Source organism: Lissotriton vulgaris, chromosome 8 (assembly GCF_964263255.1).
Source record: "Lissotriton vulgaris chromosome 8, aLisVul1.2, whole genome shotgun sequence".
NCBI lineage: Eukaryota > Metazoa > Chordata > Amphibia > Caudata > Salamandridae > Lissotriton > Lissotriton vulgaris.
In genome coordinates, this window is record NC_141696.1 from 1,481,568,138 (window position 1) to 1,481,592,209 (window position 24,072).

The 24,072-nt window shown below is 47.3% G+C and overlaps 1 protein-coding gene across 1 annotated transcript in view; it reads right to left on the minus strand.

Moving 5' to 3' along the window:
• The window catches only part of ILDR1 (immunoglobulin like domain containing receptor 1), a 232,494-nt gene extending 214,770 nt beyond the window's left edge, over positions 1-17,724 (minus strand). The window contains exon 1 of the mRNA XM_086935537.1: positions 17,370-17,724. Within this exon, the coding sequence (XP_086791663.1) occupies positions 17,370-17,418 (49 nt within the window). The 5' untranslated portion in view covers positions 17,419-17,724. The remainder of the gene's footprint in view (positions 1-17,369) is intronic.
• Between the last annotated feature and the right edge of the window lie 6,348 nt (positions 17,725-24,072).

A 24,072-nucleotide genomic window follows, 5' to 3' on the forward strand; every position in this document is an offset into this window, starting at 1 on the left:
CGATGTATTAAATAACACTCAACTCGAATTCCGACCCAACAAGTTTTACAGGTTTTCTTCATTCGGCAGCTGATTTTTACTTCCTGCATTGGTGACAGTAAACACTGACAAAAACTAGCGTGCGCCCATGGGAAAGTCTGTGGTCCCGCTGTTAGAGAGCCCGCCCCGACAAGGCTGTAAGAAGAATGTAGCTTTTTTTACACGGACTGCAGTCTGTCCTGCACTCCTGCTGCTTGTCCCCTCTCAGGAAAATGCATGATCTGCCACCGTCCTTTTGCAACAAAGATGTGCGTGGGGGATCAAGTAGCGCCCCCTAAGAGCCAGGGCTCTGCCAGGAGGCCACTGCAGCTTGTATCACACTTTGCCCCTGACAGTAACAACTACTAACAATCACACTCCTACAAGTGTGACAATTCTTACTATTGTAGACCTTCAAAGCTATAAGAATGGCTTGGGTAGCAGGTAATAGAAATGTCTAATGTATATTTGTTGCAAAGTCATCCTGTGCCCTGGGCACCCCCCAAATTGTTGCCGACTGGAACTGGTGGTAACTGACTCTGACTGACCCTGGGCTCTGTTTAACCAGGCCCATGGCCAGTGCCAAACTAAAAGGAACACATTAGAATACAGTTAAGACACCCAACATACACTAGGGTACACTATGGTATGGTGGGGTAACCCTGTAATTGGCATGACCTACCACCTAAGCCCCTACTATGTAATAGGGCAGGGGATTGAAACGACCTAGAAGTCTCCAGTATCCTGGGGCATGGCAGTTTAGAGGCCAGCAGCTCTTTTTGCACTCGCATGTGTGCAGTGCTGAAGCCTAAGGTCAGTTTAAAAGCAGCACTGGTGGCCAGGACAGCTTTTAAACCCAAACTCTACTTTGGTGGTAGGGGCCCTTAAAAATGAAAAACCAACCATGTTTTTGCATATTAGGGACCTCCAGGGTCACCCCTAGGTATCACAGGGGTGGGGGTCAGTTATCTATAAGGAGTGCCCTTATAAAATGAGTTTGTATATGCCTGGGTAAAGTGAAATTTTACATTTCACACCCCACATTGTATTAAAGAGCTGCTCGGATTCGACTTTGATGCTCGAAGAATTGGGTAAGGATGAACCTGCCATATTTCAGAAGATTCAGAACCCCTGAAGTCTCCCCTGGTTGCACAGGGGGAGGGGGTCCTGTAGAAATGAGGGAAATACTTATAAAATATGGTTTTATAAGCCCTTGTGCTAGAAAAGTGGCCCACATCACTTTCCCCATTGCAAACCCCATGGCCCATAGGTTAACATGGTAGGAAGTTATTGATTAATAAATATAGATAGGAGAGGACTAGCCGGACCATTCAAAGACTTCCAAGAATGGCAGTAGTAAATACAATAATATTATATTGTTGAATTTCTCCTAAAGTGTACATACAAGAAGCTATGAGACTTTCTTGTTTGTAAGTCCAAATTCAGCCTTCCAGTGGTCTGCCCTGATTGGTCAGTTAAGTGGATTAGCCAGGCTGCTTTGAAGAGTTGATAAGGAACCCCTAGGGTTAATCACTCTGCTGGGAGGGCAGAGTGCTAGTCTATAGGAATGCCAGGCCAGGGGGTGGAGTTGTAAACCATCCTCTTCAAAGGCAGAGGGGAGGCCTGGGTTCCAGTTTCACTCTGACACTCTTGACCCAGAGTCAGGGCTTGGCGTAAGGAAGGTATGTGCAGATGGTAGGGGGAGAGTCCATGGAAATAAGCCAACCCAGGGGGTGTGTTTAGCCAGCTGTTACCTCCTTGCTGGAAAATCAGCTGTTATGGATTTGGAAGAATTATGCACTCTGGGACAAACTAATGCCACACTCTACAGGATGTGGTCTTAACTATGAGGAGTTGCCCTGCTCTCATTGGTCAGAAGTGACCTGGTGCTTGACCCAGAGAATTTTGAATAAGTATCTGAGAGGGGCAGAGCCCTCCAGATCTGCTGCTTGAAACTTACTGAAGCAAGAAGTGCTCTGCTGAAAAGATTTTACTGTGCAAGGAACTCTAAGGCCTGACCTCTGAAGACTGCACCAAGTGAAACTGCAGCCCTGTGGATTACCTTGCTGCCAATGGACAAGAGTGGAACTCCCTGCAAGCTACAGGTTAACAGAGCTCACCTGGACAGCCCCACAAAGACTTCAAAGCCTGAAGTACCAGTGGATTTGTAAGGGTTTTGTTCACGTGAATTGTTTAATTGAAGTTTCACCCTTTCAAGACCCTCTTGGAGTTTTCAGGACCTTGGATTGTGTGTTGGATACTTTGGAAACTGCAATCAGAACTCCAGGAAGGTGTTCTAACAGGACCCCGCTTGCTGAAGAAGGCGGCCCACCACAGTGGTGAGAAAATTCTTCAGGACAATTTATAAAGGTGTGACCCGGTCAGAGAAAACGAAATGACTAAAAGGGGCACTGTTGGTTTCTAAGCACTAGAAAGTGACTAATCTTTAAAAATTCATATCTCTGGTTCCTTACAGTGGATTTTTTTCGTTTTGGTGTCATTTAAAAGATAAAAATATTACCTATTTTTATAAATTGGTGTTGGATTTTTATTTTGTGTCGTGTTTTAATTATTTACTCAAATGGTGTTTTTAAATGCTTTACATACCGGTCTTTGAAGTTTAGCCTGTCTGCTCGCAGCCACGTTATCAAGGGTTGAACATAGTAATAATTTTCTAAGACCTATGCTGGGTCCTATCACGTGTTAGTGGCCTTATTGCCAGTGGCAGACCTACATTTGCCCCTACCAATAACCCACTTTCCAACAATATTGAATCAACAAATGACCTGTTATGCTAATCTCTAAATTAGGCAGACAGTGCCACCTTGCGGCAGACTGTCACAAGCATTGGTGTCGACAATTAAGTCCTGGTTTCAAATTAAGCACTGCTTGCGTTGGCAGGTGTTCAGCATTGGTCTTCCCCACTTGGCCCAGTTGCCCTTCCTCCGTCAGTGCCTGTGACTAATGTTAGTCTGAGTTCAGGAGGTGGGGAGTCTTCGAAGGAAGTTATTCATCAAAACTAATACCATCATCTGTGAGAATTAACTGCTTTGTGAGGTCATTTCCGGTTTCAACAATTCACATAAATGGCGGATTAAAATGGGCGTGAAGGATATGCAAATGTTTATATTACATACATGTGGAAGTGGATGCCGAGGTCTTCCCAGGGCTCGCCAGCATAGTTCCTTATTTCACAGGACAAAAATGGCCCCCCAGCGGCCCAAAACCAGCCCCCACCCAAGCGGCCTACGGGGAAACGCCCGGTGACTGCTATGGCCAGTCCTGCCCTGGCTGTAGCCAACAGGGCCCGCTTGTAAATCCAACATAGGGAGGCATCCATAACCAGCAAGACGTGAGCAGGGCACACTTCCCAGCAGTTTATTTACAAACGGTGCAGAGCAGAGGTGAAAAGTGCAAGGCCTGATAAAGCAGGAATGTAGTCCGTAAACTTGTGCGCATTGACTTGGATCGAGTAACCCAACATCATGAGAAAAGTCAATACTGAGAACTGGATACACTCAAAAAGCAAGGCCTTTGAGAGAACTTGGAAGCACTCGGTGATTAACTAGTTCCAACACTCCCCCAGCGGGAACTCTGTGCATATACCCTTTATAATACCGACTGGCTTTCTTATATAGTCTTTCATGCAGCACTTGTTACTTTGATAGCGTGGCTTGAAGGCAGAGCTTTCACCAGACAATTATGTGAGTGCCACTATAGAGGGACTCTGGCTCCGCCCACAAGTTGGGAGACAGGAGTTCATGTTTGGATTGGGCAGATGTGTGCCTCCACCAAAAAAGTGCTTGCCCTCACACAGCTATGATCATTTGGTTTATTTATCCAGCTGCCTGAGCTCCAACTTTCAGGGGCACACGCATGATACTGCAATGCTATTAATGTGTCTTTGATAACTAGATAATGTATAGAGTTCTACTGTGGCAGCACTACAGACGGGAGGAGGGCAGTCTTGAACCTACATGGATGTATAGGTCTGGCTTGACGGTGCAACTAGAGAAGGTATGCAGTTCCTCAAACAATTGACAAGAGGGAGGGAAGTCTGAAAGCCACGGACCATGTATTGCTTCCCGGTGCCGGCGGAGAGGGGTAGGTGACTCGGCCCACTACCTGAAGTGGAATGGACACCATGTTTTAGGTGTCCCAACACCTTGCCCGACGACGATTGGAGCAATACTTTAACTAATGATAGGTCATTCCGTGATACTGCGGATACTTTCACTCACAGTACTGATATGTGGTAGGTGGAATTCACACCCACCACACTGTGTAGATAGTTCACCCACTAGGTCCTGAAGAATTGCCATGGATCGCTCTGACCAACAGGCATGAAACATGTTGACCTATAGAGTTGAGCATAGCTAAACTGAACCTTTACCTCAGACAGCTGCCACTCATTTTCAGTTTTTAATCAGGTGGATAGCCAGCCTGAATAAAAGTCTTTTGGACTATCTGACCTGTTTTAATGATCTTTTTACCACATCTACACTACCTGGGCCCCTCATACCCACTGCACCAAACGGCAAGGAACAGAAGATTGCCGCTAAAGAGCCCCTTTACGGGTGCCCGTCGGGAATTGCAGAGCCGACCCAACGAGAAGCAGGTCCATATGATGAAGCAAAACACCCAGCGGGGCTGGGTGTGTGAGAACCCTAGTTCCGACCGGAGGAATTTCCTTCCTCCCTTTCCATTGGCCCGGACTAAACACATGGTCAGTGGCTTTCAGACTTCCCTCCCTCTTGTCCAGTTGTTTGAGGAACTGCATACCTTCTTCTCTTAATGTACGATAGGGCATGTATGCTGGACCTCTATAAAAAGCCCTACAGTCCCTTTCTTGTTGATTGACGGTGCAACTGTCACCTGACCCTTTAACCTACACCAGTAGCATTCTACAGTTCCTTGCTTCCACATAAATAGATATCCATTCCCATGCGATTTACTTGTAATGCTTCACAGCCCCATACGTCGTTTCTTTAAAGCGACACCTAGTGGCATTGCCAATGCTTATTAAGCACTACAGGTACCAAATGTTACATTTGCCCAATTTAAGGCACTCAATTTACCAAGTTAACAAGCATTTGCAATGCAATAGGTCTCGCATTATTTAAGTTTGAGCTATTAGCATTGTAAATGGCAATTGTTTTTTGCTTTGTGCTATAGTTTTTTTTTACATAAAAAGCTACATATAAAATATGTTTTATTAAACTTATTTATGCAGTATCTAAATTTTGTTTGCATAAAAGAGTACAATAATATCTTAGTAAAAAAGTCAAATATGTTAATGGTAATTCACCAAATGTTCATTTATGTGTTGGTTTTGAAAATAGCTAAATTAATAGCTTTGTCATTTACAATGCCAATAGTTATAACTTTCGCAAATGTGACACCTATAGCATTTGTAATGCAACATTTGTATTTACGTGACTTAGATGTATTGATATTACAAATAACAATGGCTTTTAATTTTTTTTAATACTTAATAAAAGTGATTGTAATTTATAATGGCAATAGCTTAAACTTTTGTAAATAACTTTTGTGAAGATTATGTTCAGTGTATTTTATTGTAACGAAATCCAAGAACAGAAGTGAAATATTAACATCTTTTTGTGACATTTGTAATAAAGCTCGAAACATTGAGAGAACATATTTGTGCTGTGGTGGTGCTGAGTGATGCTGTGGTGGTGCTGAATGGGGCTGTGGTGATGCTGAGTGAAGCTGTGGTGGTGCTGAGTGGTGCTATGGTGGTGCTGTGGTGGTGCTGAGTGATGCTGAGTGATGCTGTGGTGGTGCTGAGTGGTGCTGTGGTGGTTCTGAGTGGTGCTGTGGTGGTTCTGAGTGATAATGTGGTGGTGCTGAGTGACTGTACTCACTGTCACTCTGCACTCACTGTCACTCTGCACGCACTCTGCACTCACTGTCACTCTGCACGCACTCTGCACTCACTGTCACTCTGCACACACTCTGCACTCACTGTCACTCTGCACTCACTCTGCACTCACTGTCACTCTGCACTCACTGTCACTCTGCACTCACTGTCACTCTGCACTCACTCTGCACTCACTGTCACTCTGCACTCACTCTGCACTCACTGTCACTCTGCACTCACTGTCACTCTGCACGCACTATCACTCTGCACTCACTGTCACTCTGCACTCACTGTCACTCTGCACTCACTGTCACTCTGCACTGACTGTCACTCTGCACTCACTGTCACTCTGCACTCACTGTCACTCTGCACTCACTGTCACTCTGCACTCACTGTCACTCTGCACTCACTGTCACTCTGCACTCACTGTCACTCTGCACTCACTGTCACTCTGCACGCACTGTCACTCTGCACGCACTGTCACTCTGCACGCACTGTCACTCTGCACGCACTGTCACTCTGCACGCACTGTCACTCTGCACGCACTCTGCACACACTCTGCACTCACTGTCACTCTGCACGCACTCTGCACGCACTGTCACTCTGCACTCACTGTCACTCTGCACTCACTGTCACTCTGCACTCACTGTCACTCTGCACTCACTGTCACTCTGCACTCACTCTGCACTCACTGTCACTCTGCACGCACTGTCACTCTGCACGCACTCTGCACTCACTGTCACTCTGCACACACTCTGCACTCACTGTCACTCTGCACTCACTGTCACTCTGCACGCACTCTGCACGCACTGTCACTCTGCACGCACTGTCACTCTGCACGCACTGTGCACTCACTGTCACTCTGCACACACTCTGCACTCACTGTCACTCTGCACACACTCTGCACTCACTGTCACTCTGCACTCACTGTCACTCTGCACTCACTGTCACTCTGCACTCACTGTCACTCTGCACTCTGCACTCACCCTGCACTCTGCACTCACCCTGCACGCACTGTCACTCTGCACGCACTCTGCACTCACTGTCACTCTGCACACACTCTGCACTCACTGTCACTCTGCACGCACTGTCACTCTGCACGCACTGTCACTCTGCACGCACTCTGCACGCACTGTCACTCTGCACACACTCTGCACTCACTGTCACTCTGCACGCACTGTCACTCTGCACGCACTGTCACTCTGCACGCACTCTGCACGCACTGTCACTCTGCACGCACTGTGCACTCACTGTCACTCTGCACGCACTGTGCACTCACTGTCACTCTGCACACACTCTGCACTCACTGTCACTCTGCACTCACTGTCACTCTGCACTCACTGTCACTCTGCACTCACTGTCACTCTGCACTCACTGTCACTCTGCACTCTGCACTCACCCTGCACTCTGCACTCACCCTGCACGCACTGTCACTCTGCACGCACTCTGCACTCACTGTCACTCTGCACGCACTCTGCACTCACTGTCACTCTGCACGCACTCTGCACTCACTGTCACTCTGCACTCACTGTCACTCTGCACTCACTGTCACTCTGCACTCACTGTCACTCCGCACTCACTGTCACTCCGCACTCACTGTCACTCCGCACTCACTGTCACTCCGCACTCACTGTCACTCCGCACTCACTGTCACTCCGCACTCACTGTCACTCCGCACTCACTGTCACTCCGCACTCACTGTCACTCTGCACTCACTGTCACTCTGCACTCACCCTGCACTCTGCACTCACCCTGCACTCTGCACTCACTCTGCACTCACTGTCACTCTGCACTCACTGTCACTCCGCACTCACTGTCACTCCGCACTCACTGTCACTCTGCACTCACTGTCACTCTGCACGCACTCTGCACTCACTGTCACTCTGCACGCACTCTGCACTCACTGTCACTCCGCACGCACTCTGCACTCACTGTCACTCCGCACTCACTGTCACTCCGCACTCACTGTCACTCCGCACTCACTGTCACTCTGCACTCACTGTCACTCTGCACTCACTGTCACTCTGCACTCACCCTGCACTCTGCACTCACTCTGCACTCACTGTCACTCTGCACTCACTGTCACTCCGCACTCACTGTCACTCTGCACTCACTGTCACTCTGCACTCACTGTCACTCTGCACTCACTGTCACTCTGCACTCACTGTCACTCCGCACTCACTGTCACTCCGCACTCACTGTCACTCCGCACTCACTGTCACTCCGCACTCACTGTCACTCCGCACTCACTGTCACTCTGCACTCACTCTGCACTCACTGTCACTCCGCACTCACTCTGCACTCACTCTGCACTCACTGTCACTCTGCACGCACTCTGCACTCACTCTGCACGCACTCTGCACTTACTGTCACTCTGCACTCTGCATTTGTCTGCTGCAAGGAGTCACCATACTTCTTTTCAAAGATTAGCGTGCGATACAATCAGCAACAAAAAAAAACCTCGAGCAGGCGGACATCTGCTGTCTGGCTCGCGCTAGAAAAGAGAAGGCGAGTGAGACGGGCACTGATAAAAGAGGGACGAAAGATGAGCCAAATACACCAACGGGAATTTCTAGTTTTGTTCTATATAAAGGGCGCTGGAGGTTCCCCTAAAGACCATCCTGCCTGCTGAATGGATGGATGCGTTCTGTAACTAATACCTTCAACAAGGTGAAAGGAAAAGTAAAACGTGCCCCTGGCTTTTTCAGGGACTAAGGCGGAGAACGTTCAAGTTCATCATCCAATGAATCGTAACAGCGCTGGAAGTCCGCACTGGAAAGTCTTAAAAAGGCTGACAAATACACAGAACACTAATTAAATATAATGAAATGAGAACAAACTCCAAGTTGTCGTCCTCCTGCTGGGCTCTCACCTCCCTATACCACGCAAACACCAAACTGCCCATCCCCCTGCTCAAGCCGCCGGCCTCTCCTTGGAACAAGCATGGCGCGTGCTGCAGTCCGCCGCTGGCCTGCGACCAGGAAGTCAGGCAGGCCGGGCGGGACAACCGGAAACAGGAAGTAGGAGGGCGGGAGCCTACCACGCCTCCCACGGAAGAGCCGCGATTGTTTTGAGCACCGGAGCAGGCAGGAGCCTACCCTGCGCCCCGGTGCCGAAGAAGGAAGGAAGAGTCCTGCTGCCGGTGAGAGCCGAGGAAGCCCGCGATTGTTTTGAGCACCGGAGCAGGCAGGAGCCTACCCTGCGCCCCGGTGCCGAAGAAGGAAGGAAGAGTCCTGCTGCCGGTGAGAGCCGAGGAAGCCCGCGATTGTTTTGAGCACCGGAGCAGGCAGGAGCCTACCCTGCGCCCCGGTACCGAAGAAGGAAGGAAGAGTCCTGCTGCCGGTGAGAGCCGAGGAAGCCGGTGAGTTGGGCTTCGCCTTGTTGGGGGGGGGGCGTGTGTGTGTGCGCGCGCGTGCGGCGACGGGCTGTGCATGTGTGTGAGCGTGTGTGTGTGTCTGTGTCTTGGAGTCTGTGTGTATGCGTGTGTGTGTGTGTGTGACTGTGGGGGGTTGCCTGTCTGGGTGCCTGCGTGTAAGTGTAAATGCGTGTGCATGCATGCGGTGAGAGGCGAGAGGCGGCCGCGAGCTGCTACCAAGGAACCTGAGGTACGGAGCTCACCCACTAACCGCGTACTGCAAGAGGCATCGCAGAAAATCCCTGGGGCTCTGAGGATCACGGTATCAGCAGTGGCAGCAGAGATAGTAGCGGGAGGCAGAGGGCAAGCACGAGATCATCACTGGTGCCGGAAGCCGAGACCGGAAGTCGCCGGTCAGACCTGGGTGTCCCTACAATCCTGCCTGCGCTGGTGAGCGGACTCGCGGCGTGAGGGCTGCGCACCCGGGGGCGCCCTGCCCCGCCGAGAGATTGCGGAGACAGGATCCCGGCTGATGGCGAAATAGCGGTGAGGATGGCCCTGGCTGGGGTAGCGGAGTGATCGCCTGGTGTGTGGGTTAGGGTGGTCGAACATTGCGGAGGATCACCCCCCCTGTTTTGAGTGTCGATGGCCGGATGTGCGAGCAGGCGCTGGGGCGCGTGTGCTGCGACTCCCGTCGACACAGCACCTTCCCGGACCGGACCTTCCCCTGAGGCAGGAACCCTGAGACGGGCGGCTCGAGCTGAGGCAGGCTTGGTCTAGGAGCTGCCCCGACGCCCTGAAGACTGCCACCGCCATTCATGCACACACCGGGACAGCCTCTGTTGCTTTGCTGCCTGGGCTGCGCCGGGAGTTGGAGGTGTGGCGCCGCCGCCCGGGGAGTTGCTGGCGTGATCCCTGAGGCAGGCAGGCATGCGTTAAAGACACATGATATTCTATTTATTTCGTGTTGAAAAGTGACCCTGTATTTAAAATGTGCTCTGTGCTGTTTGATTGCACGCAGTCGGACGGCTGTATTTACAATATTGCACGCAGTCGGACGGCTGTATTTAAAATGTGCTCTGTGAGTGTGTAGCAAGTCTCGCATCCGATGAATGACAGGTGGAATCAACTTACAGTTTAAGGACTTTAAAATAAATAATCCTCCAAGATCTGCATGTACAACAAGCCACCCCGGGATGGCAGGTTCACATGGTGCTAAAGTGCTTTAATGCGCTACTTGTGCATGTGGAGCTTGCTTCTGTTTCAGGAGCCTGGCTTGATTGCTGCGTGTCAAGTGAATGTATGCCTTGTGCCCCATATTTCGTGTTCAGAACAAACACACTCTAGTCTGAGACGAGAAACAAAACGGTCTAACACGGGAAACGAAAGTGAAACAACGATCACACCAAGAAAGAAACATTGTCGGTTAAGGCAAGCTCACACAAAGAAAAAAAGAAACATTGTAAAAGAAACTGAAGGCTGAAGGCAGAAAGCTCGTGCACGCAGCTCAATCCAGCCAAGGATAAGCTCGTGACAGTTTCGTGTCCCTCATTCCCCCGTGTCAGACAGCTATAAGTCTCCAGCCTGGACGCATCCTTCGGATGCGATGTCCAGGCGAGACCTAAAAAGGATCGATAGCCGAACCCTGCCAGGATTCGTCATGACTAGCAATCGCTACGTTTCAGCAAAGAACGTTCAACTCAGCCAGCCATCCTTGAAGGCCCTGCCTGGACCAAACATCCACGTACCTTCACCAAACACGTATTGAAACTACTTATCACTTCAACACTGAGGCGCCACCCACAGTGCCCGAATGCTGGTGCTTGCTCGTGCACCTAAGCAGGGTTCTAGGTTTCCAGCAGCAAAGGTTTGGCTCCCGTCTTTTTTGGAGCCCTTCCCCCACCCCCATTCCAACCCGCATACATGCGGTTGTGGTTTTATTTAAAGAACAGGTTCTTAATCCTTGTTTAATAGAATACAACTTAATCAGGTAAGAAACCATTGCCTGGCAGACACAGGGCAACATACCTTTCTGCAAACTACAGTCTGGTGACTGACAAACGCCACCACCGGCGCCTGCACAGGGCGCTGAGTAAACCAAGCAGCAAACACGTGTGGCCGCCACTGTAGCACTTACTCACCGGATGGAGACCAACAAATAGCAGCACTGACTGCTGTGTGTCTCAACGTGTGCCAGGAACTGCCCCATATCTCACCCGGTTACTAATCACCATCCCATAATGCACCTCTACTTATGCGTTCCTGGCAGACCACCTTCTGAGAAAGCACAAGAGAGTAAATCTCACCAATTAACAGCCCATTGTCCTTACAGAACGTATTTGCCTCAGGGCTGAGAAACCACGTGTAGCTTTGATGGGATATTCCGGTGTGCAAGGGGAGAAGGTATAGCCGAGTCAGCATAACGCAGTTTAAAATGGCCATTGTCACATGCAAAGCGTGGCGGGGCCATGCTATGTTCGATTTGAACAAAGCTGCGCACGTTCTAATATGCGTTTACAGCCCGCATTTTTTCAGGGGATTTGCTATGAATGGTGCAGCGGCACCGGGGAGGGGAGGCAAAAGTCTAAAGGGGCCCAGTGAACCCCGATTTTTTTACTCTTTTGAGGAGAATCACTATCAATGGGGCTGACGGCGCGGTGGCACTGGGAGGGGCAAAAGTCTAAGGGGGCCCAGTGAACCTCGATTATTGACTATCAGCTATAAGGCCCCATTTTCCTTGCACCGGCTACTGCCCAAGGGCACACTCGCATCGCTAGTGCATCGTTTTTCGCAGTGCTGTGAATGTGCAGGGACCGAGACTGGTGAACAAGTGGAAAGACTAAGAGTAGTTCTCTGTCTTGTGAGGACTTCCGGGCGCGGCGCGTGCGGGAAGGACAGGGTGGCCTCGGAATTGGGCGGAGGCGGCGCGCGGAGTTTCGGTGGCGCGAGACGGGCGAGTCCCCTCGCGCGGGCTCGGCTCGTGCACTCGGGGTCAGTCCGGAATAACTTGGCAGGGCGGGAAGCCCACCACACCTTGGTGTGCGCGCGCCCCTAGCACGGAGACATTCAAAATCAGATTTATTTCTACGGGGAAATGTGTGTTTATGATTTGGCCCGAAACATTAAATGCGTGGTTGTTTTCGTTCATTTGGAGTGAAACTGGTGCACGGTGCAAAAAAAAACAAAAAAAAATACAGAACGGATGATCTCACGAAACCCGCGATAACCATTGTTTACACATCTGTAAGCAGCATTCCCTCCCGCCTTTACACCCTTTCTCAGTTATAAACATTTGAGAGAAACTGGTGGGGGCTGCATTTTACTCAAAACAAGAATTGTGTAATTTTATACACATTACTAAAAATAATTCTGGAGTAGGAATCGTTTATGCCAACTATGGGCATTGTGAAGCCACTGGTTTGTGCACCGAAATGTTCAGCTGCTTCACCCTTTTGTACCTCAAATGGACGAAGAGCACAAGACAAGAAAAAATGCTCAATGTAAAGTGTCACTATTACTCGCTGGTATAGACCTAAAGTATATACAATCATCCGCATGTAGAATGCACACACGTTAACAACCATACACTTTTACAAGGCACCCTCCCCTCGCCCCGCAGTGTGCCTGACACCTGTCAAAAAGCAAGACTGGTGTTTTTTCTGCCAGAAATTCTATTTTAGCTTCCTTTTTGCCTCTTTTAAAAGTCATCACTCCAATGCTAATTAATAAGAAAAGAAAATTCTCCCTGTAAGAAACGTCAACCTGAACACAGCCATCCATCTCCCTGCCCTTATAATGTACCCCCTGGTTGACAAGCTGCTGTTTACATGTAGGAACTTTGAAAAACCATGTGTCTGGTTACCAAAACCAAGAGGTTTTGGTAACAGGTGGCTGAGCCCACCTTGTATTCTTCAGTACAAAAGGGGGTGGTGATGGACGGAGCATCTGAATCAATCAAACACTCACACCCAGTCAAAAGATCTAGGTTTAATCCATCACGGTTCTTTAGCCCACTCTGCCACCCCAGTTCAGACATGGCCATATGCAAATCAGTCTGACCCTGTGCCTCATGGGAACAGTCCAGCCTGAACTGCCAAGCCATGTCTTCCCTGGACCGGAAACAAGCTTCAGAGGACCGGTTTCTGACATTCCAGCCGTCTTCAGCCCGGCTTGCTTGAATCTAGTGGCAAAGTGAGCAAGGGACTCACGTCTGAGCATACCCTGCCACACTTATGGCGGCCAAAAGCGGTCCATCACCACCCCCTTTTATACCACCTGGTATTCTTGGCAGAGCTATTAGTTGCTAGGCAACAAACAGGAGACACTTCTCCCAGTAGCTCACACTGTCCCTTCCCGCGTGTCACTTTCAAATTAAGATTATTAAACTTATTACCAAAGATTGTAATAGAATCCCATTAATTACAAATTACATGCGAATGTTTACAAGTTTACCTCCTGGCGATATCTAAATGATCCAGACCGCCGCACACGGTCGCTCCGGTCACTTATTCAGTGTTTAATTTATAAAAAGAAAAAAGAAAAAAAAGTGCCAGGGCCCTCAGCAGGAGGCCACTGTAGTCAACACCACTCATTGTCCCTGCCTGCCTAACAATGACAGTACCAAACCAGCTACTAACCATCACACTCCTGACAATTCAGATAATTCTAGGCCCCAAAAGCTATAAGAACAACATTGGTGGCAGCTCCTCCGCAATGGCGGAGGAGCGTCGCCCCACTGGTTCAGAACCAGCAGCTGAAAAATAAAACAATATCTTACCGATGTATTATTTTTTAGCTGCTGGCTCTGAGCCAGCGTCTGCAGGAAGGGGCAGGACTGAGCCGTGGGCGGGGGAGGAGGAGTGGTATGTGCACTTTAAGTGTGCATGTCAGTTTGGCCGGCCGTCTTAGCCCAGCCAAACTGACATGCGCACTTTGCTTTCTCCAACCCGGCTGAATTGTACAGCTGGGTTGAAGAAATAGTACAGACTCTCTGTGCCTGAGCGAGCGTCTTTTTCAGCCCGCTCAGGCCAATCTCCAGGATTTGTGGATTAGTGGTGAATTAGTATAGGGAAATGTGAATTATTTGGAGCGGTGGACATGTGAGTCTGTTAGTTGGATTGGAAAGAATAATGGAGGGATAGGAGAGGGTAGGGCATAGAGAGTGTTTATTTGGAGATCATAGTAGTAGGAGGAAGCTTGGGATGAGTAAAGAAGAGATGGAAGGTGGAAATTGTCTCTAGAAGTCGATTAGGGAAAAATTAGGTCTTGGATAAGTCAAAGGAGGGATAGGCTTGTTTTGGGAGATCTAAATAGTAAAATGAGGTTTGAGGTGATGCAAGGAGGGATAGTGAAGGGAGGAGTCTAGAAAGGGTTATTTTGGAGATCATAGGTAGAATGAGTTTTGGGATGAGTCAGAGAGTGGAGGTAGATGATATATTGAGAGAGATCTAGGGTAGTGCATTGGAGATGCTCAATTATTATTATGATGTGTTTAACCGTAGGAGTAAAGTAATAAATATATTGATAAATAACCCATGGAAGGTATATATGCATTAGATAGGTAATATATCAGGATTGAAGCTGTATTAAATAGACTCAGACTTTCAAGTGCTACTGTACTTTAAACAAAAAAACTATTTTTTTCCTTATCATCAATAATTCAAAAGAGAAGCAACTGTAGATACATAGTTATGACAAGAGGTACATACTGTGATATATAAATGGAGAACCATGACCATCTAATCAAATAACTTATATGCAAACTATGCTGCGACCTACATACATGTTAAGCATAGATTTTAATCATAAATAATATGTCAATTTGTTAAGCAGACCTACAGAATACCTATTTATAAACATGATTATACATGTTTATCCAAATGAAAAAAAAAATATATATATATATATATATATTATATATATATATATACATATATATACACACACACATACACACAAAAATAAATGCTTATCTACACAGGGATATGCTGTACTTTTATATTCAAGTATGGTGGATATCTGGGGAAGAGCCAACTCTTGAGTAGTCTTCTGAAGAGAGGATAATTATCCATGAATCTTATGTTTGGGGGTAAAGAGTTCCATAGTTTGGCTGCTTGTACCCACCTATGTTTTTTTTCTTGTATAGTGTCTTATTTGTGCAGTCAGGAGAGTGGGAATGGGCGTAGGTTTCTGCATTGTTTTGGAATGTATTATGAAATGTGTGTGTGAAATGGTGTTGTACTGGTGTCTGTGTTATGTTTTGTTTTTGTGGCGTAGTGAGAGGAGATGACATTGTAGTGGTTTCCTGAAAAGGATTTGCATGTATTGTTGGTGATTGGAGGTTCAATGGTAAAAGGGGCTGCTGATGTGTTTTGCAAAAGAGTGTGTCGTGAGCGATATTACTTCATTCGACTATCCGACTAACAAACTTTAGGAGACTAAAACTGAAAAGCCCAGCACGGAAACACAGCTGTCCAATATCCAATACAAGGGCAGTCAGAGAGAAAATCTACTTTTCCGTCTTCCTGTGTCAAACCTACTCTATTGAGTGGTCGTGGCTGGCATGTACCAATGATTAATTATTGCCATCAAGCGCCGCATGCACTTGTCACTAGATTTGTACGGGGTTACCACCCAACTCCTTGTAAACACAACATGGATTCCAGCCCGGACTTTTAATCTACAAATCAATGCTATCAGGAATGTCAGTTTCATTCCTTCAACTGACTCGAACCAACCCTACAACACCCAGAATGCACAAACTGACACATACAAGACCAGGGCCAAAAACTGTCCATGACATCAAGGGCTGAGGTGATGACGCTAGCTCAACATCAGGAAACCAAATTTTCAGTCCTGAGCTTCCTTGTACGCATGCCTAGTACTCTGATTTTTTAAAGCCAAAAAACACGTTATTTTAGCCTTTTCCCACTTAAATCGTTTGCCATGTACTTGCTGGCACTTGGTCATCTTACTTTACATCATCATGGACACCGCTTCTAGTTTTGTGTTTCCCATTATATAACAACTGCATTCTGGGGGTGGTAGCCTTGGTTTGCATTCAATAATTGGGTCTTACATGCTGCTACTAAGATACAAATAAGACGTTATTGCTTTAGAAAAAAGAACTACTGATCTGTGTACCACACTGCACTCTTAACATACAACCCAATTAACCTTCAACCAAATATACTAACTACATTGTATTGTTTTCTAACAAAGGTACTTTGTCATTTTTTTCCTATCATTGCCAGTTCTGGGTTCAGTTTCTCCTCTAAAGCCCTAGTTCTAGTCCCAGCGCTAATGTTAATTCGAATTCACGCGCCAGTTTGCGGCTGAATTGGAATGCAACAACGGTGCAAAATTATGATGACTTGCAGTGGTGGCATTGCACTATTACCTGGTAAAGCCTGTGTAAACGCGCTCTAATCACTCACTGTCTTATTGTACGCACTTCGGAACAGGGAAATCATGAGCAATTTGTGCATTACCTCACACTCCCGGGTACAAAACTGAATGGGTCAACGTGGTCTCAGTAATTATAGCGCCTCGAGGTACTGCAAACTGCAAGAGAATAACCCTGCACCAAAACCGTCTGAGTATTAGCACCTGGAACAGAACGAGAGCCCAGGCGTGAAAAGAGACAAGTGGTTTCCAACAGGTGAGCATGGCAGTGGATTGCTTTTATGTGTCTGTAATAGGTGTGCCAGGGCACCAGCCAGTAAGGGGTCAATGCCAAGGGGCCATACTTGTGCATTTTCACCTAGGGCACAAAAACTCTGGGGTCAACCGTGATATGCAATTCAAAAGCCCAGTATTGGAAATAAACAAACAGGTAGGGACAGAGATGTGCATTGTGGTACTCCCATGAGAAGGATGACACGAGTGACCTCTGACCTCGCTGAGGTCACCAGCCCCGCCCCCTCCCACCCAAGATGGCGGCGGGCGTCGCCGAGGCCTGGGGCGGCGCAGACACCTGTCGGCTTCCACCTGTCTCTGCCGGGACCGCGGCGCAGCCGCCGGAAGAGCCGCAGCCACAGGCCCCAGACACGGCTCCGGAGCAGGACCCGAGGCCCCGGCGGGGACAGCCCACCCCCGCCGCGCGGCTGGACTCACCTGAGGGGATCCAGGCGCCGAGAAGGAGCAGCAGCAGCCCGGCGGCCATGACGGGTCACCCCCGGCGGCCCCTCCGCGGGGAGGGCTCGGGCCTGACCGCCCCCTCACGAGCAGCTGCCCCCGGGAGCTGGGCAGGGAGTGACCCCACCTGAGGCAGGATCCAAACTCCACTCCAGGGGCAGTCTCTCCCTGGGGTCCCCTCTCTCCAGCGCTACGAGATGCTCCCAGCGCCTCCTCAAAAAGTGAAAACGAGTGATGCCCGCACACGCACATAAACTTTCCTCCCGGAACGCTGCTTCCCCTGCCCTCTCCACGAGCAGCCACAAACCCCAGCTACTGTTGTCAGCCCCTCCTCTCTGAGGTCACCTCCCAGGCAGGCTCAGGGCCCTCCCCCTGTGTGTACACACAGGTATTTGGCTTCCTCTCGAAAGAGCTGATTTATTGCTACGATCGCCGGGCAACCCTCTCCATCTCTCTCTAGGTATCGACTCCCACTCTTTGGCATCTTCAAGCCCGCAGTTGTCAGCAGTTTTTTTACGAAATAACTTGCTCCAGTTTCATGCTTCGGCCTGTAAAACCCTCACTGGCGATTTCTCGCTTTCCCTTAACAATGGGAGTCTGAAAGCATCCTCCAACCCTCCCCCCACCATTCGGTTTCATGAATAAACTGAAACAAAACCTAAGTTGTTTTCTCTCCTCCCGCCCCATGGCGTGGGTGAAAGCAATGTACAAACCCGTTTATCCAGACAAACTCAGTTTGTGTTCAAGTTTGTTTATACAGGTTTTTTTCTTTAAATCAACCTGTTGCACCCATAGGGAAGTGTAACAGAATCATGATTCGCACACTTATTTCACGCATTTCGAGGTGGAAATACCAATGCACTAAATGTTTCTTCTCTCAGTGTCTGGAGTTTTGGTTTTTGAACCCTCAGTCAGCTGCTGTGGTGAAAACGGTGACTGTTTGTGTTTCCATCCTGGAACTAGTGATTAATGACCACAAAGGTAAACAAGCATTTGCAATGCAATAGGTCTCTCATTCACGCGAGTTTAAGCTATTGGCATTGTACATGACAATGCCTTTTTTATTTTTTTTCGGTTTTAAAACATAAATAAAAGGGATTGTAATTTACAATACTAATAGCTTAAATCTCGCAAATGAGAGACCTATTGCATTGCAATAAAAGGCCTTCTCGACCGCTTGTTAGATTGTAACTATCAGAGGGAGAGACCGACCTGCGACGCCTACAAAGTAGTGATAAATAGTGCAGTGAAGAAGATGTTTAAGTGTTGTAAATTACACAGAGACAAAGTGTCAAGTGAGAGTTACAAATGATCCGAGCTATAAACACTAACAAAGCGGTCTCACACATTTTGCTCTGTGATTACCTTGTCGCGACTCAGGAGGAAGAGTGGGAGTGAGGGGCTATTTCTTTCCCTCTCTGTGATTTGAGTGTGCAGTGTGGCATTGCGTAATGTCATTGCTACCTTTGGCCTAATAAAAAACACTACAGCTGTAGTGGGGCCCTGGCTTCACCACCTGGTGCAGGACGGGCTGTGCTTTATGGCAGACACAGAGGGAGGGATGGTCTTGGCTGCAGCTCTGGCCTCGTACAGTGTTCCTGCTATTACTATTGAGCGAGAGGCACTGTAGAGGTGGTGGTGGTATTGGTGGTGGTAGTTGTATTGGTGGTGGCGATGGAATTGCTATTGGTGGTGGTATTGGATTGGTGGTGGCGGTGGCATTAGTGGTGGTATTGGTGTTGGTAGTGGTATTGGTGGTGGCGGTATTATTATTATTTTTTTATTTGCTGAGTTTTATATAGTGCTGGCTAAACCCAAAGGTATCAGATCACTTTACATGAGGGATAAGCGAGTTACAAAATTACATCAGTTACAGGAGCCTAGTTTCACATAGGGAAAAAATAGTTAAACAGTAACAAGAGGCACTATATCATAGAATATCATATACACACGACATTCGGGGAATAGAAGGTAGTGTTAGTGGTGGTATTGCTATTGGTGGTGGTATTGGTACTGCTGGTGGAATTGGTGGGGGTATTGGAATTGGCGGTGGTGGTGGTATTGATGGTGGTGTTGTTAATAAAACAGGCTTTTGAAAACCCGTCAGGTGGCTTTAGTACAGCTGACATGTAACACAGATGTGCTGTTGTCTGCTTCAGCCCATTATCACAGGATTAGGTGCTACCTGGAATTCACATGACTTAATTCCCTAATCATTTCTAAATCCATTTTACTTGGGGGGGGGGGGGGGGGGGGGGGGGAGGGTGTGAAACAGACACCAGAAAATGCTGGGTTAAAATGATTGAAAGCAGGCGCCTGTGTTATGGGGGCGGCCGTGCTGCTTAAAAAAACACAAGTGGTTTCAGCTGAAGCAGCGCATGTCCAGCCTGCAGTAAGAGAAACTCAATAAAGTAAATAGTACTTACAGACTAAATAACTGATCCCGTGAAACAACCAAAGTAAAGGGGCCAGTCGCCATGGTAGGGTACGAATGAAGACAAGGCCGTACTAAGGAGGGACTAGCAAGCCTATTAACTAATCCGAAGGCAGCATTTACGAAAGACAATGACACAAGCCAATAAAAAATATGGGAGGAGAGTTAGCGCGGCTTCTCTCCCATACTCTACTACATCAGTCTTGCAGAGCGAGCAGCGCATGCACCCGCTAGGCTTGACCTAAAAAAGTATCTGTTGGCTAGGTTTGCGTTGTACAAATACGACATAGGTCATGTAGGATTGACGACATGGAGCTGTCTAGCAATTGGATCCTATAGAAACTCTATTACTGGGCAAATAGTATTTTGCTCAGGTTCTGCTATATAAATTACTTTATACCCGAGTGAGTTTCTTCGGTGGTCTAAGGTTGGGATACTCCAGACTATGTTGAAAAGAGGTGTCCTAGGCTTGGCAAACGACAAGCTAAGGCTCCTAATAGTTCAATGACGTGCACACTCGGTATCACATTTACTCTGGCTGTCCCAGATATGGAGCACTATGTATAATGTTTCTTTCTACAGCTTACTTTCTCCAGTTGCTTGCTATCTCAGAAAGCAGTATCCCACAATACTCTTAAAATCAGTGGCAGCTCCTCCGCTAAGGCTGAGGAGCGCTGCCGCACTGCTATTTCAGCAGTGCAAAAAAGAAAAACATAATAACGGGAGGTTATCATTTTCTTTTTCTATGCAAGAGGCAGGGCGGGTTGGCTCTGTGACGTCAGAGCAGGTGAGTAGTGTTTTGCACTCCTCTAAGTGCGCATGAAGGTTTGGCCAACCTTAGAGGGCACTCTTGGCATGTTTTCTTTTGGGCTGTGGTGCATAGCCCTGTGGAGATCACGTCCAGCCTCCCAGGCACAGCCTGAGTGTCCAAACAGGACGCTCAGACCAATCACGACGCTGCTTCTGCAGCGTTGTGATTGGCTGGGAGAGTTCGGAAGCCTGGGTGCTTGCTTTACTTCCAGCAGACAGAGGAGAGGCGTGCCACGACGGGAGAGGCGTGCAGTGCTACGGCAGAGAAGGAAAGTTCAGTTTTGTACTTTTTTTAAAATTCCCTCTCCCATTACGAGTGAGCTGCTTAAAATCCTGCATGAAAAACTGACTGTGGCACACTTTTTCTTCAAAGTGACCCTCTTCTTACCTTCCATCCTCTGCATTCCTTCCATTTCTGACTATAGCCTCCTCTTAGTCTCACGCCTGTCTGCCTCAGTCCATTTTATTTTAATTATGCAATTGACTGATACCTCATTTCATAAATCACAACCTCTCCTCTTTAAAACCCTATCATCTAACATTGTCTATTCTCTGCCAGTTTATCTATCTCACCACTCATTCACCTAAAACTGCCTAGTCCCTACTAATGATCACACCTAACTGGTATTTAAATATAACAAAGTAAATGGATTATATTTATGCAATTTTTTCTTGAGAGCTCATGACTCATCACAATAAGTAGTAATAACCACTGGATTAACTGATAGCTAGCATTATGTTCCGTAGTAGTGCAGTACTCGCCGTAAATTTCTTCAGCGTATAGTCGTATAGTCTGGGGTAGTAAGCGCTAGATAAATCCAATTACAATATACTTTTCTGTAGCACTGAGCCGTGATTGCAAGTTGATCTTGCCTGCAATGGACTGTCCCTGGTAGGTGAATTCTATTGTGACCTGCTCAAGCATTTGAAACAATAGAACATACATGCATTACACCTGTCACTCTTCACACTGATCAATGCATAAGCGTAGCAAGCAAAGACAGTATGAGAGCACCATTCTCTTCACCTAAGCACAGCAGCCACATAGGCCACTTTGCAATTCAACACTCCCATCTAAGCACTCCCATCCCCCAACAGTGTAGCATACCACCTGTCCGCTAATAAGCTACTGGTTCTCTCCTTGGACAGGAAGCACTATATAAATGCACTTGCAGTTATATTGGTGAAATTTCAATTACGTTTATCTGCTCCATAGTGCATATGGATATCAGGTCTACAAGTTCATCAGCCTCATTTAGAAAGAGTTTGAAGACATGGCTATTCCTGAATTAATGCAAGAGTTTCTAGGGCTTACTGTAGTTCCTTAGCGCCAATACACCTCCTGGTATGTGTGCGCTCAATAAGTCATAGTAACATAACAAAACATACTATGAATGCTTCCTAAGCCTATATATTCCTGCCAAATGTTTCTTTATTACATCTGAATTCTGTTGCATAAACTTCCATGTAAAATAGTAATGCCACAAGTCGCCTGTAGTAATTTCACAAGCCTGTTCTGGTGCACTTGGATTTACCTCTCTTCCAGATGTTTCAATAACATTTCAGACTATAGCGGTGTACCACTTAAGCTTCTTTGTCCTTAAGGAATGTGAAGGCAGGTGATTTTACGAGGATGAGTTTATTGAAGTCAATGGAGGTGTGTGATTCTTTGGAAGATGAAGGTTGTGAAGTTTATTTAAAGGATTTTCTAGGATGCTGAAAATACCTCCCAAGCAGGTGAAGTTCTCTAGATGAGATTGATTTGAATGGCATGTGTGCGGCTTAGCTGTTACACCAAGCATTAACTGAGATAATGCACAATGAAAGAGCAGCAGCACAAATTGAAGCAACCATGAGGAGAACAAATATTAAACTATGGACTGTACGCTATTCACCTTTGTATAGCAATAAATGCCAGCATTGTTGCTTCGTAGCTAGTCTCCAACTGGTCTCCCTTTCATGCAGATCTAGGAGGGACATTGTTCACAGTAGTGGTTGTTTTGGTGGTGTTGAGTTGCATGTGCTTAGTAGAGAGTTAATTCATTTTTAAGGTGCAACATGTTAGCCTGAGTCATTGTGAGAGTAAATGAGTTTGACCTAGGGAGGAGTTTTATGTATATGGGTGCTTGCGCCCAAGGATTTTAGTTTTTCTCGATTTCGGGGTATCAATTGCCCAGTCCTTGGCCACACTATAAAATGGCCGAGACGCGTTATGATCGACTGCACCGTGATGTGAAAAAAAGAAACGCCATGCCGGCATGCAACTTTGCTCATTGAGTTGTCCGTCTCTTTTCGGTGACCGGAAGCACTTTGGAGTGGTAACTGTACGTGATCAAGGCCTCGGAGGAGGCTGAAACGCGTTATGGCGATGGTGCAGGCATTCTCTGAATAAACCCTTTTTCTGCACCATACCTGGGTCTGCCTTCTCGTCTTTGTATGCTGGTGAATTGAAGTGTTGCGGATATATATATATATATATATATTTATATATTACAGGAACTTCGTTTCTTTTGATGCTTGCCGCAGAAGAACGAAACGGACCCAAACAGGTAGATTTGCTTGATTTATTCAAATATGTGCACCACTCCGTCTGCCATGACGCGTTTCGGGCCCTGAAGCCCTTGTTCACATGACACGGTCAGCCAATCATTGTGTTTTTCACGTGTGTACAGGCATCATCTGACCACTGGGCCTGTAGAGATAAACAAGACTTCAGCCTAATCCTATACATATGCTGTGTGATCAAGGCAGGTGTGCCGAAATGCGTAACCGTGTACAAGGAATAAAGCAGAGGTGAAATTGTGTCGTGTCTGATTCTTGATGGAGGTTCGGAGTTGGGGTGTGTATATGTATGTATGTATATATATATATATATATATATATATATATATATATTATAACAACACTAGATGGATCATTAAATCATATCCCAGATACACTGACATAAGTGGCCTTATGATGGACAAGCCCCATATGCGCATCTATACTAATGTGGGATAAAGAAACCCGAACGGTAATGACCTTGTTGCAATCCGTTTTGTAGCCCCATGACCTACATTTTACTGGCGTTTTATATAATGGAGCGCTCATGTTTCTCCACTCACGAGCTCCAAAGAAGCGCAGTTGTCACAGAACTCAGGGGTCACGGGCAATAGTTTGGTAAAGTCCTGCTGGCTTCCCTTGTCCGATGTGTGGCCCTCTCTGAGGAAATATCGAGGCGCTTTTGATGTAATGTGTTGTGACTGCTCGCTCACAAGGATTCATTTATGACAGACGTCCATTGTTTCCCCCTCCCACGCTGGAGGGCCCCTGCAAACATCCGTTTGTTGGGCTCATCCGAGCTCAGCTGTCCGGGCCTCTGCTGTTTAATAATCCGCGCCATTGTTTTCATATCAGTTTGGCCACCAGCTCGAACGAGCGCAAATATGGTATCACAAC